The sequence below is a fragment of the Lutjanus erythropterus genome, chromosome 18, assembly GCF_056507025.1.
Source record: "Lutjanus erythropterus isolate fLutEry1 chromosome 18, fLutEry1.hap2, whole genome shotgun sequence".
Taxonomy (NCBI): Eukaryota; Metazoa; Chordata; class Actinopteri; order Lutjaniformes; family Lutjanidae; genus Lutjanus; species Lutjanus erythropterus.
The window spans coordinates 27280945-27296411 of record NC_139334.1 but is presented as its reverse complement, the minus strand read 5'-3'; the positions used below and the strand labels follow the sequence as shown (position 1 = coordinate 27296411).

The window sequence follows — 15467 nt, the reverse complement described above, 5'->3', positions numbered from 1 at the left end:
TTTAACCACGCTGACTTTTCTCTCAAGCTCAGTTATGAGCATTAAACTGAACTGGTAGCTCTGTACCCCACGTACTGAGGCTGGGGTTTGACTCTCGCCTGCGCCCCTTTGCAGTGTCCCCCCTAGTTCATTTGTCACCCATAGCTCATGCAACATACAGGTTTTATTATGGCACACTTTAATTTATTTTCTGAAATACAACAACATACATTAATCAACACATCTGTAAATGTGTTTGTGCTAGCCAGCTGGCTAATTTTTAAATGCAGTCCCTCATCTAATTGTACCTCTTGTTTCATTTTTCCTCAGATGCTGATGACTCTGGCTGCGTGTTACTGAACACATCAAGAAAGGTAAGCATACATATTCACTGGCTTAAATGTAATACACTGAAGGTGATTTTTGGCAATCAGGGAAATCAGCACGTTGTTGATAATAAGTGTAAAACAAATTTGAAAGATACAAAATGTTAACTTTCAAAATGGCAGGATATATCATATAGAGAAACTGTAAAAGAAGTGCACGCTACTGAATATTCAATCACAAGAGCAAAGCAAACAGTTATAATAACATTGTTTAAAGCTAATGCACACTTTCGAGAAAGAAGGAAGGACCCGATGAAGCTATGATCAATCCACTCTGTAATTTACCCACTGCAAACCAAATGGCTGCTGCCTGCTTATGTTTATTGTACGTGAAAGTAGAGAACTTATATCAACATCAGAACTGATATCTAGCCCTAGTCTACCACTTATATTCCCCTACATACTGCACCAGCCCACAGCTCCATATGCACTGCTGAAGTACTCGATGTTTGTAAATCCAATCTAATTTATGTTAAGATATGCTTGACAACTGAATAGCTCTGCTGTCAGTGTGAATATCTTCTGTGAAACTGCTGCCGCTGTTTATCTTCTCATGCCACTTTACTGTTGGCTTGCTCATTTTGTTCCATGTTAGGAGAGGGTTCTAGTGTTTTAGCAACGGCACATTGATGATACCTATACAGTGCAACAGCTGTTGTTGCCAGGCTGGGGTGAGTTAAAGCAGAGCATCAGAATTTGCAACCTGGGAATCAGAAAAATATGCAAGCTCATTTTTCATTTGCTCTGGCAGATGCATCTGGCCAACCTCCCGTTCATAGATTTCCACCAGTCCTTGATCTCATCTAGCCAGTTACAACCGTTTATTCAATATGAGGCAGGTTTGATGTGATGACAGACAGAAGAGAGTCATCGGTCCTTATTTGAAAAGTCACCAGGCTCATGAAATTCAGATAAAACTGTCAAACTAGGCAGTGCTGATCAAATATAAATCAAGATGTTTACAGAAACACATTTTAGTGTGCTGTTAAGCTGTAATTTGAAAATGTTTGTAACCAGGCGGCCATTTTTTCCAGCTTGAAAGTGGACGTAGCCCTACCTCACGTTGCATGTCAGACAGTGCTGTATAATGCGTTTCATTGCTCTGATTGGTTGCAGGTCTGTCGAATTATGTTCAAAGGCATTAGACTACTGATTGATAACTAGGGCCTGGTATCAGTTAGGGCTGCCCCTGACTAAAGTTTTTTCTAGTCAAATTGTTGTCATTAGTTAAAGCCAATAATCAGCTAGTCATTGCATGTTTATGATATTAGTTAAGTTATTAAAACGATATATGTATATAAATATTTCTGGGGCACACAGAGGCAGAGAGCTGCCCATTTAATGCTAAGGGAAAAAGTGGTAATGATTCTGAAGTCTTGCTTGTTCAATAATACTCAGTATTGTGTAATATTCATAGACTCATATAAGATGATGTATGTAATTAACTTTCTATAAACCTGCTCCTCAACTGCTTCACATCTCCTGTCCAAACCTGTACTCACCATGTCCTCATCATCGCCAAAGTCACAGTCCTGTACATCACATCAGTAACATTACTGTATTTCTCAAACTGGCCTCCATTGGCTTCGGAGGCTGTGTCCCAGTCTATGGGGACAACTAACTGTGCTAACTACCTAATGGCAGCTACGCCACAGTTAGCTGCAGAGTGCTGGGGACCACAGTGTTACAAGCAAAATGGTCTGTGTTGCAACAATCCTCCATGCCTAATTTGGCAAGGCACACCTTCCAAATGGAATTTGAGGTGTTTCTTTTTTTTTTTCCTGCAATTAAAATAAATGAAAATGTGGTTGTGTGGTGTTTGTACCAGTGCTCGCTATCTTTAAGGCACCATCCAAAATAACACAGTATGAGATACAATTGATTCTTCTCCTGTCAATCGATATCTGCATTCAATCCTTCTTGTACCGAAATCTAGAGCAAAATTTATATGCTTTTTTCTCACAGGCATCCATTGTAATCATTTCACGTGAGACTTTTGATTAGCAGCTGCAGCCATACAGTCTGTGGTGTATTTGGCAATTCAGTGTACAGAGATTCCACTAAAATGTTCAAAAATATGACAATACTGCATGCCTGGTGAAATTAAATGACATCTGGTAAAATTAAATGCACAAATGCTTCCATTCACATGTTGTTTATCAAATTAAGTGGAAAAAGGGTATCAAATTAAGTATAATATGTATTAGTATTGGTTTCACTTTAAGGGGAGTGGTATTGGTACTGGTATCATAATTTTCTTAAACAGCATCCCGCCCTATTGATAACAGCTCTTGGAAATTGAAAATGACCCAGGCGGTGCCAGGCTACAGAATTTGATCAGTCGTAATAAATCTGATCAATTAAAATATGCCTGAATCATGCTGATATGGATCTCAAAGAAAGGCACAGGAAGTCCCAATTAGATCATTTTTGTCTCCTGATACAGGCCATTTGAGGATAGTTTGACAAAACATCTGTGGTGGTGTTGCCTGTTTGATCATCCTGTAGATTTGATGGCTTGCCTGAGGTCCTGTGTGTGTGTGTGTGTGTGTGTGTGTGTGTGTGTGTGTGTGTGTGTGTGTGTGTGTGTGTGTGTGTGTGTGTGTGTGTTATCTTAATTGGCTTTCTGTATGAACGAACACGCTGCATTGTGGGAAAAAGTCTTCATTCATGGATGGACCTGTGTACTGTATGCAGATTTTCATTCCAAATAAACACAATAGGAGGCAATTTTATTGAAAATTCAAGAGGGACTACTCACAGAAATGAAACCTTTTGTTTTATGTTTTATTGTATTTCATAAGATAAATTACAGACACATAAAATGATAAAACAATAAAATAAAATGGACAAATTAATCCCAAACAAGATAAATGCTACAGTGAGAATAATTAAATGGATGACTTAAAGTCACTTAAAGTCAATCTGAATTTACAGTGTGAGTTCTTAGCTAAAAAGGTATAATTTACAGTTTCATTTAAAACTGTTTGCAGATCCTCTCAGTTCTTTTTACTGGCTTCCAAACGAAGAGTCATAGTTCTGGCATAGAGGCCAATAATGTCAGAGGAATAGAGGAACAGGCCAAAGTAACATATCAGACACTTAAGCCTTACTTTAAATCAGTAAATAAATTGATTCAGTGATTCAAAAACCAGTAGCAGTATTTTAGTCTGCTCTCAGTGTCAGGACTTTAAAACAGATGTAATGTGTCCTCTGCCTCTGGACTTGGCCAGCACACCTGCTGCTGCTGCACTTTAGATCATCTGCATTTCAAGGCTTTTCCAGGGTAGACCAGGCAAGAGAGAATTACAGTAATCAAACCTGCTGGTGAGGAAAGGAGTGCGGACGTCTCTCAAACTCTGCTTGACAAAGAAAGGACTATGCTACAAAATACATTTCAGAATCAAAAAAACTTTAAACTAACTCTTTCGGGTATTTTAAGCATAGACTGTATAAATAGACAGAGCTTCCATGGCTGAAAAGTGAAGCCAGTGCCTCTTAATTCAGTTAATAATAAGGTTATACTTCTAATTCAGGTCTAATGCACCGTAAAATATCTTCATTACATATCTTTGTCACAAGCGTTAACCACTTTTGAGGGATCATTGTGGGTTAATGTAATATTCTATATTCTCTAGAATATCAGCTGTGTCAATATCAGAATTTTTTTACTGCCTAATATTGGTATGGGCCCTAATTGAAAACACAATGACAGTGACCATAATTCATTCCTCTGAACAACAAATACACAAAAACACAAGACATCATGAGGTACATCTGAGGCTGCAGTCACAGGAGTAAACTTGTGTCCTGTCTTTATGTCATGTTCCGTTTTGGTGAATTTTGAAAGGGTGCCATCTCAGCTCAGCCCGACACACCAGAAGGTTTGCTGCACAGAATCATCGGGGAAAGTCATCCTCAGAAACTGTTTGAAAAAGGGCAGGCACTTTCAAAAAAACACTTGGCAGGTGATTGGATGAACCAACTGTCTATCATGTCTAACATGGGCTAACTGATGCTATCACAGTATCTATGTTAACCTCTTCAGGAGCCACCATAGTTTGTTTTAGACAAGTTGCTTCCATGGATGCTTGTCACTGTCGTCACACCTAAAATCACACTAGTAGCTGCCAGTGGTCCCTCCTAGGACACTGTTTTTGGTGCGGACACAAATGAATAACTTGAAGCCTGGCAAGACATATTCTCGCATGATCTTGTAATCGTGTGATCTCGCAAGCTCATGAATCCAGCTGCCAGCAAAGACGTGTGTCACTCGCCTCAGCAGGTGATTGGCACTCCCCCACATTTGCCTATTCGTGACCGCAGCCTTCTGCACATCAAGGCCAGCAGGCGGGGGAGCACAATGTATATCTTCCACAGCTTTACCCTCTTGTCCAAATATGGTCATTTCTGGGTCCAAAAAAAAAAAGAAAACAAGATATGATGCCATGATGCCAAAGTTGAGGCTTCAAAACAATAGTCCAGAAACCAAAGGATGACATCACTGCATCAATAATCAATAATTACAACTTCTATCTTACATCTCTGCTCAGCTTCAATACGTTATGTGAAATCTGTGAGATGGTGTGATCCATACAGTAAACCAATTTATCAATAAGGCTAATACTTATGTGTCATATGGAGCTGCAGCTGTGTTTCATCTGCATACTGCAGCTTTGTAAATCAATCCCAAGGTCCCTGAGTATATTTCCCAGTGGGAGCATGTAAAGACTGAGTGAGTGAGCGAGTGAGCATGAAAGCCAGATTGAAATAGGATGTTGTAACGTACAGATAAAACTAAAATATAAATCATCTCTTATACGTTAGTATTGCCAAAGGAAATCATTCATATATATTAAAACATCCAAAAAAGTATTAAAAAAGTCTAAAAAATATTCAACAAAAATGTCTACTTTTCTCAGAAAGCATTTTGGAGGGTAATATTTTTAAAATTAGGGGTAATATTAAAAGATTCCTGTATGCAAAACAAATCTCCTGCATGGGAGATAAATGGATGTTTCTTTACCTCCACACTTCAAGGAGTTTAAAGCAGCACCCAGAGGGCATCAGCTTAAACTGGTGACCAAGGCTGTCGAGAGTGAGACTCCCTCAGTACAAGCCTGTTTGCTCTGCCTTGTTCCTGCCAACAGCTTGCCTGGTTCTTTTCACTAATCTCCCCATTCTGTATTACATTTCTGCTTGTTTGCTCTCTCCTTCTGTTTTTTTCTTTTTTTTTTTTTTTTTTAAGCAATTTCACATGGTCACATCCTCTCTTCCCTGCCAAGAACTTTGTTGTGGATCTATTTATTTGCAGTGGTCTATAAATAGCATTAATTTTGATATGGTTGTGTGTCTGCTACAGCTGCATACTTTACACTTGGACAATTTGTGAAATTCAATTACAAAACAATCCCAAATGAGTTCACTTTGTTGTTAACCTTTTAATCACTTGACCTGAGGTAGAACTATACCCCCAGGCATAATCCTTGACAGATTCGCACAAACAAAACAAAATCAAATTTATTTATAGAGCTCTATACACAAATAACTCCAAAGACTGTGGACATGGACTTTGTGCTCAGTTCTTGTTTTATTTCCAAAAGAACAGCAGGGAATCTATTCGTCTTCAGAATTTCTGTCAATCACACGGTCAATGAAATCGAGGACTGGTGGGTGTCTGGGCTCTTAATCGAGCTGTGTTCATCTCTCTGTCCATTTGTCTGCCTCTCAGGTGATTCTCAGACACCACTCATCCAATTTAGACTAACTTTGTGGTGTAGTCTCTGCACTGTTCTGCTATTTGGTTAAACTACAAACTACAACTATTTCACTCAGAACATCAAACTAATTCTAGAAATATATATCCCAGTCTCTCCACATCTGTTTGCTCTGGGTGATCCTTCACCACTGGAATCCCTCCCTGTGCCTCATTCAGACTGGGTCTGGGTCATGCGGTTTACTTAAACTGGTATAGCCCTAGATGCAGCACACAGAGGTCTTGCCTTCAGCCTCTTTAACCAAGTGGAGAAATATTTGTCAGAATGGGTTGAATATATGGCTCACATCCACAGGCCGTTAGGCTCCAACTCCTCGGCCACAACAGTGGCTCAAACCTCCACAGACATTTTAGATATGCAACAGTAACCTGCCTGTTTGTCTGCCAGGGAGGCTCAGTCACCTGTTTTTATTTTCATTATTGTTTTGTTTCATTCCATTTGTCTATATTAGTCCCCGTATTAGCTAAAATTGTCACTTGGTTGTCTACTTATACATTTTAATCACAGTGTTTTTAATGTGCTGTCCCTTTCTGTTTATTCACTGCCTTGGGTGTCTGTTAAGGAAAGAAAAATAACAAAAACTACTTGTCTTGAATCCCATATTAAGCAGCAAGGCACATTCATTGTCATCAGACTACATGAGGAAACCTAAAATCTTAAACTTGCATTGGTGATTTTGGCAGCCTGTTTCTAGACCTGTGATTCTGCACCCACGTCTCCAGTTTGCTCATCAATTGAAATGGGTCTGGTGGAATAACATTTGTCTGTTTCTACAGTTTTAAGAAACAGTTGACCAATCACAGCTTTGTAGCCATCATCTCCCTGCCCTTGTTACAGTAACTTTATGGTTACATCATTAAAATGTACAGACAAAAGAATAGCCATAACAAACCATCCGTAAAATCAACGCAATATGAAAGTTCCTTGCAGAAGCTTCAATTAACTGCTCCTAAAAACTGAACTGGATAAAAATGATCAACAAAAACAAAAATGAGCTTCAGTTACCTTAGCAAGCATATTTTTTTTAGTTTTATATAATATCACAGACACCACAGCCATATAAGTGCCTCAGCTGATTGGGGATAGTAGAATTTTTTAGCTTAGAAATACATCTGACACAGTAATTATCTCAGTAGACCAAAGCTAGACTCACAAGTCAGTCTCTAAATGGTTCCCTCGAGGGTGCAAAGGACAATCTCCTAGCTTTCATCACTAAAACTGGGTGGAAACAATTAGAAAGTTTAGAACAAAAAACTTCCATTGCTGAACCCATCCAAAGGCTTTAGGGCAGCCCTTCACAAATTACTATCATGCTTCATTCTGAATCTGTAAAGCGTAGGTGCATTTTGACAGTGTATTCCAGCCTTCATAATAATACTGAATGGCACGTTAAACACAGAAATGTCAAGTAGAACTATGCCAGACTTTGAAATGATTCAATCATTTCCACAGTATGTGAAGCTGATGAACTTTGAGGAGGAAGTTCGGGCACACCGGGATCTGGACGGCTTCCTGGCAAGGGCCACGATCCTGCTGGATGAAACGGCTGCCTCCCTGGACGACGTTCTGAAGAGAATGTTGCACCATGTGGGCCAGGACAGCCATGCATCCGAGCCCAGCTGCAACTTCGAGGAGGTGATGAGCATGCTCTTCACAGACGCAGGCGCTCAGGAGGTCAACGGTAAGCAGAGAGCCTGTCGACAAGCATGTATAAAACAGCATGTGGCAAAATGTGTGAAAATACAGTGGCAGACACACACAGCACAATAAGACAAAGGACTTGTACCACCTGTGCCTGCCCACAATCAAACCAAGACCCCATAACATATGACACCTGACCTAAAAACATCAAACGTCTACCCATGTCAACACCTATCTGAAAAAATAGCTTCACCTCAGGCTCAGGAGCAGAATTGTCAGATAGACTTGAGAATGGTTCAGGAAGCTTTTAAGACCCAGAGGAAAGTTTGTGATGTTTGAATCAAGGCTGTTCTTTTCCCCCACAGCTTTTCTAAGTGGACACAAATAGAGCTCAGTGTGCCGCATCGTGTTGGCAACCATTTACATGTGCAGGCATCCAAGGTTTCCCAGGAAAACTGCCAAGTGGTTATCGTAAACATTAATGCTCAAGCATAAGATAAACATATTTTATATTTGCCACAGCCATGAAAAATAAAACCTGTGTGACTTCCATTCATGGCCAAGTAGTAGTTCAGTATTTTTCAGATAATTAAATGCTTTTGTGATGTTTTGGTTTATTTTTTTTCACCACTGCAGCCTAGTGTCATTTAAAGCATGTTGCCACTTTATTTGTTTACAAAAATGTTTTATCAATTTAGTTTAATGTTCCAGTAAAAAGAGGTTTAATTAAAAAATAGTAAAATTGTTTTGCTCGCCCACAGACACATATTCATTTTGCTATTTGGACCTGAGAAGCATAGGAATGGAAGCCCATTTTCCCCAGTTCGATTAAAAGAAAAAGATTCTGTAGCCAGAGTCATTATAGTGAGAAACACTGTGGGAGTAATGACTTGGTATTGCAAAATAATTATTATTAATCATTATTTTGAGATATTAAGTCAATATTTTTTGAATGTTTCTCATTCCATTGAGATCCTAACTCATTATTTTGAGAAACTCTATCATAATTTTTATGATACTAAGTCATTATCTTCACGTACTCTGTCATATGCATATTGAAATGCATAGTCATTATTTCAAGATGATTAAGTCTTTATTTTGAGAAACTAAGTCCTTACTTTGAGACTCAAGTCTTTATTTTCAGATACTAAGTCAGTATTTTGAGATGAGTCATTATTTCGAGAAAGTTTCTCATTATAATTCCTTACAGGATTCTTTTTTTTTTTTCCCCGTCACGTCGGCAGAAATGGGCTTCCCCACTTAGATTTATTGTACCTAAAAGTGTGTAAGATGTGCTTAAAGTTTTCTGCCCACCTCACTCTCTTCTAATGCATAAATTCATTTCTAAAATGTACCATATAGTCTCCCCAGGTTCGGCGCCCATTTGCCAGCTTACAGATCCCTGTCACATTAGTTCAGTCCCTGCAGCACAGGTCCTTTTGGCTGAGTAGCAAAGCCTCTCGGTTAAGGCGAATCTCCTCAGCCCATTAGAGCAGGAGAAATCCGCCTTCTTACATAACAGTATGTAGCCATTGTTGAAGCCCCGCTCTGTGCTGCAAGCTGTACCAAACACTGCTTCCACAAAAGTAATTATTTTCGCAAATCAAACGATGTCACAAAGAATTGAAGAAATGTTTTATTTTTTCCAGTGCATTAATTTTTGCCTTGCCGTAGAATGTTTAAAGATGCTGTGCAGATGCAGTGAAAACATAAGAGGGGTTTTCTCACCACTATAGGAGCATGTGGATGTAATGGTGGTGTAAGGGCTGCCTGTCATGTACTCTGTCTCCAGTGTTTTCCTGTCTGGCTGGGCTGGTGTCCTGCAGTTGTTGATGGTTAGTCAGAGGTGGGTGTTGTGTGACGCTCACCCTGCACAGCCGCCTCTGACAGATCCGCGAGGTGATAATTGACTTCTGTCATCGATCACTCACTTAGCTTTTCAAATGGCTCTCTGAGACTCTCAAGCTGTGGTGGCCGCTGCTACTTGACTGTTTCTCTCTCAGAATACCCCACAAAGCAAAGGAAGAGGCTTGCTTTTTTTCCTTCTTTGTGGCTGCCATCTTAACAAAAAGGCTTCCTGCGCAGGTCTTTCTGAAAATCAATCAGAGCTTTCAGGGGTTTCACTGGATTTTGAAACCGCATAAAGCAACATAGAAAAATAAAGGAAAATATTTAGTATTGGTTTGGTTGAATCAGTCATACTTTATTATAAGAAAATAAAGCTATAGTTATAGTTGGTTCACAAAACCAATACTATTCCATTATATATACATTTTCCATAAAACGAGATGTCTAAAATATTAGCATTAGAGCTGAAACAATTTGTCCTTCACAAGAAAATTATTGGCCAACTATTTTGATAATTGATTAATCTTCACATTTTCATCAAATATATTAAAGATTCAGCTTCTTAAACTGATAGTTTGAATTATTTGAAGTTGGGTTGTATGAGGTACTTACCAGTAATCAGTGTATAAGTGACAGTAGATGGTCGTTGATTAGGGCGTAATCATTTGCAAAAATATGTTGATTTGCTATTGGGTAATGCTACAATGTTTTTAGCCACCTAAATATGTCATTATCAGGTTAAGTGTAAGCTGTATTTTGAATATTTTAACCACTTTACTGCCATCAGGCAGCTTTTTTCTGATGGGAAACTGCTCTTATATGAGCCAAATATCGCTGTCTCCAAAACAACCAAACTCCATAGGTGAAATCAGTCATTTTACCTTGAAGAGCACAGGAGTTGCTGGTCTACTGCTGCCTCAAGCTGTCAGTTTGTTTGTGTTATTGTGTGACGGGTATTTTAAAAGACTAGGTTGGCTTCACTGAAGTCACACAATACCACAAACAAACTAAGAGATCAAGGCAGCGGTCGGCCAGCAGCTCCCATGTTCTGCCAGGTAAACTGACTGATTTTGTGTATGGAGTTTGGTTGGTTTAAGGAGAGTCATATTTGGCTTACACAACTGTGTTTTCCCACTAGAAAAGGCTGTCTGGTGGCAAAGTAAAGTGGTAAAAATACGCTAATTATATCATAAACTTAAACTGATTTTTAGGTTAACCGTTATTAGGTGGCTAAAATAAGTTTTGCTGCTGTCCCCGTCCACAGCAGTACATTGCTTAGCTTCCATGCTGGGACTTCTCTGCTTCTCCAAACTGGGGGTGTGATGACTGAAATATACTGTAGGTGATACACTGACTATGAAAAATCTCATACAACCACACATCAAATAATCCGAGCCACTCCTTTACATGTCAGGATTTAATGCTTTTCTTTGCCATTCATAAATTGTAATGAGCATTTTTTCATATTTTTGACATTGTACATAATCCCAAAAAATAAACAGCAGATTAATTGATAATAAAATAATTGTTAGTTGTAGCCCTAATTAGCATATACTCTGCTGATATGAAAGCAGTCAGTTATCAAAGTTATTAACTAACTTAAGATTAACACAAACAACATATTGTCATTTTATTTTAATATTGTGCAAAAAAAAAAAAAAAAAACAGATCAGCCGAGACTTGAGTTATCACTCTGGGGAAATGCATTAGTTGCAGCAGAAGAAATAGTAGAGATGAGAATTGGGTGCTAATTAATTGGACAGAGGATGATGTAACAATACCACAATTATGCAACAAATAAAGATGGCAAAGATTTACAGTTTGAAACTTGCAAATGAGCAGCACTGCTGTACTGTAGCTCTTACATTATATCTACAGATGGATATAGCAGAAGAATATTTACAGAATGAGAAGAAAAATATATGAAAACATTACTTTCAAGTCTGCATTCACATCACGTTTATCAAGCACTCTGTTACCTATGACTCTTCAATTTTTATTTGATATTTATTCATTATTTAATAAGAATATGCACCACTTCAAAAGGTGGATTTCTCATTTTGAAATCCTTCTCTTCAGTATCTTGCTTTGCAGTAACTCAGAGTTACTCCGAGTCAGAATCCCCACGTTGCATGTAGGATCCCTAAATTAAAATCACGAACATTCACACGCGAAACACTCATGTCACCGCATGAGTGGGGGGAAAAATATCTCCGGGGGAGGAACAAAGGCTCTTCCCGGGGGAATACATTCATATTGCACGTAAGTATGTTATCAACGGGACATATCTCTTCAGGTATTAATTTCTGCCGTATCTACGTTCACTCTGCCACAGCGGGGTGATACGGCTGGCGAGCGGACCAGCTCATTTGGAGTGTAATACTGTACAGCTGTGAGATAAAGAGAACAGGGCGAGATTATAACAGGCACAGAAAGAACAGAGAATTACAGAAATGAAAAAGATGAAAGCCCACAGAGATAATTAGTCCTGCTCCAACTTGTACCGAGGAGTCGATTTTTAGAGGCCAACTTGTGCTGTGTTTTTGTTCACTTCTCTCTCGGGATTCGGTGATGGAGCACAATACACACATTGTGCAGAGGAGTAACGAGCAGCATTGCTGATGATGCAATGCATTGATAATAATATTACTCCAGCCACTACTATAAACACTAAACCTGCTTCTATTGATTGAAAATAACACTCCATCTTTAAAGATAGTCCAAGTATTGGAACCAATAAATGATTATAGGATGCTGAAGATGATGACAGTGCTTACATTAGTGATGAGCAGCTGTCACACAATGACTAATTGTTAATATTTTGACTAATGATGTATTGTATAATTGTATTTTCCTCTCTTCCTCTGCAATGCTGTTCACAGCTACAGTGCTCTGTGCTGTGTGCTCTGCTGATTGTGTGCCCTATTTGTGATGACTGTACCATAATTTCTCCCTAAATTGCTGTCACCTTTGATCGATCTCGCCGGCTCTCCACTTCGCCTCGATTTGCATAATCCTCCTGTGTTATTCTTTTCATTTTTTTTTCATTTGCCAGCTCAAATCAAACAGAAAAACAGTCGCATATTCATAATTTTAAAGCTGCAAAGGTGAGGGCTAGGCTTCTCTCTTAAAACGAGATGCTCATATGTGATCAAAATGGTCTTAAGACAAGATGGGTACCACTTTACAATAAGACCAGCCTTATAGAAGATTTATAAATGATTTATAATTGAATGTAAAGGTAAAGGTCAGCTTAATTGTGACATATACAATCATACAACGTATAATTATGCAGTCTCTGCATTTAACCCACTTTGGTCAGGGGACCTGAGTGGAGAGTTGACCTAATATACATGATTTTGATGATTGGGGAAACCCAGAAGAAATCCACACAGGGCACAAGGAGAACATGCAAACTCCACACAGACAGAACCTGGATTCCAACCTTCTTGCTGTAAAGCAAAAGTTCTAACCAGTGTCAGGTTATTAACTAGGCTACAAACACTTTATAAATCAATCGGTAATAAGCTGTTACAACATTAGATAAAAAGCACATAGCACATAGTGAGCTCACATTTGTCTGTACGATTTATGTTAAGACCTCAGATCTCATTGCTTACTGAGCTTACAGAGTTATGAATATTAGTAACTCATTAGCAATTAATTAGCAATTAATTAGTAGTAAACAGTAGCTGGGTCTCGCCCAATAGTGAGCTCACACTGATGTATGAAAACTGTGTTTTGTTTTAAAATGCTACCAAAAGATGTAACAGCAAAAATATGCACACAGCGATACAGTGAGTTTCATGAACCTTAGGCCTTTGAAATCCCACATGTTTAATTAATTAATTAATTAATTAATTAATTAAAAAAACATGGACATCTGTTAAAAGGACAGTTCACCCCAAGACAGAGAAAATTACATATGTCTCCTTACCTGTAATGGTATTTATACATCTAGATAGTTTTGGTTTGAGTTGCAGATTTGAAAAACAGCAGTGTCTCGTTCCAGAAATCATGACCCATTTACTCAAAATTATCAACAGACCTTGTTTCATGTAGGATCATCAGTTTCAATATCAACATCAGTTTCATGTAGGATGCAGCACCTTGAAAAATAGCACTACTCAATACCATTTTCAGTACCATGGGGAAAAACTGACTCATGTTCAGAGCATAAAATTTTTTACTTTTATTTTAAAAAGATATCATACGAGAAGAACACAGCACGGTGAGTAAGTGAGAGCAGGTGAGGCAATGATGCCACTGCAGCGGTGTGTGTCTCAACTCGCTTTTTAGCAGGAAAAGAGAGCCAGAAAGTGTAGCTGGCACTGGAGTATCAGTACCAGGGATGTTCCTGGTGATTAGTTTCTCTGTCGATTAAACGCAAAATTTAAGTCAGACGAGTTGACTAGTCTAACACTAAGAAAACACTCATTGAGCACGATTTATTAATTGATCGTGTTAAACACTGTCTGAAAAAATACTGTGTATTAGGAGCCATTTAAAACCATAAATCACAGTCTGCAATCGCTAAATTGTATTTTAAATGCCGATGAAATGCGTGCCACTTTGCACCGTGCAGTACGAACATTGCACATAATCCTACAAAACATGACAGTGACTCACTAAACTCGTCACCTTTTCAGACCTAACAGGTCTGTGGGTAACATTAGCAGTGCTAGCAGCAGCAGCAGCTGCTCTGCTTGTAGGTTAATGTTTTTTGTTTGTTTGTTTTGTTTGTTTCGGTTTAACATATATATATATATTTTATAGCATATGTGTGTGTTTTCTAATTCAAGTTGTTTATGATTATTAAAAACATCAGTGAAAGTTTACTGTTTCAGTGCCCTGATGTAATTTTCATCAATAAAGTTAATTGTTAAAAAAATATCCGGCCTTTATTACATATATTTGTCTCAAGTCTTTAATAACCACATTTGAGGGATCATTTATAAATTAAGATATTTTTTACTCCAACCCCAACCCCAGTATCAGCTTTGGCTCCAAAAATCCGGTATCATTCAGGCTCTACTTTTTGCCGAGCTGCACCTGACAGCTGTGGCACCGCACTAGTTAGTGCAGTGGTGCTGAGGAGGACTTTGGTAATGTTTTCATCCCACGCTGTCACAAGCTTGAGCCTCGCAGCTGTGAGTAGATGCACATATCCGTCTGCGCTGTGATACACCCAGCATCTCCAAAACTTGGCAACTCAAACCCAAACAATCTAGATGGATAAATAGCACTACACTTAGGACAAGTATATGCATTTTTTATTTGGAGGGTGAACTGTCCCTTTAAAACAGGATGCCCATATTTGTTCAAAACTGTCATAAGAAAAGATTTAACTGCAAAAAATGGACACAACAGTCTGCAAGTTTCATGACCCTCACGCCCTTGAAATTCCATACAAGATGTATAATAAATAAATAAAAAAAAAACATCTGTTAAAGCAGGATGATTATTACTTATCTGTATTTCTGTATTTCTAAACAACATGCTTTGTGCAGATACATGTTTATTTTCTGCAGGAGGTACTGTAAATACTCTGGATATAATTAACTCTGTTCAACTGGAAAGTGCTGTGTATTTTTGAATCAGCCGACTATTCCTCTGTTGTAATAATACATCTTTTCCAGGCCTGCGGCATGACTTTTCACTGTGAAAATCTCTCTGTAACATGCTGCAGGAATGATCGGAATACTAAATTGGAACCATTAATTCAGGCTCTTTACCACATGAAAAATGGTGGCCATACATGTCATTTTTTCATCTTGATGTCTTCATCGACGTCTTTGGGTTTCTTTGCACTTGCTGAACACATAACTGCTATCAG

General features: G+C 38.5%; 1 protein-coding gene across 1 annotated transcript in view; it reads left to right on the top strand.

Annotated features, from left to right (window-relative positions):
• slc4a11 (solute carrier family 4 member 11) overlaps nt 1-15467 on the top strand; it is a 141164-nt gene that overhangs the window by 61897 nt on the left and 63800 nt on the right. Inside the window, exons 4-5 of the mRNA XM_084742073.1 lie at nt 310-353; nt 7595-7823. Coding sequence (XP_084598199.1) covers nt 310-353; nt 7595-7823 — 273 coding nt within the window. The remainder of the gene's footprint in view (nt 1-309; nt 354-7594; nt 7824-15467) is intronic.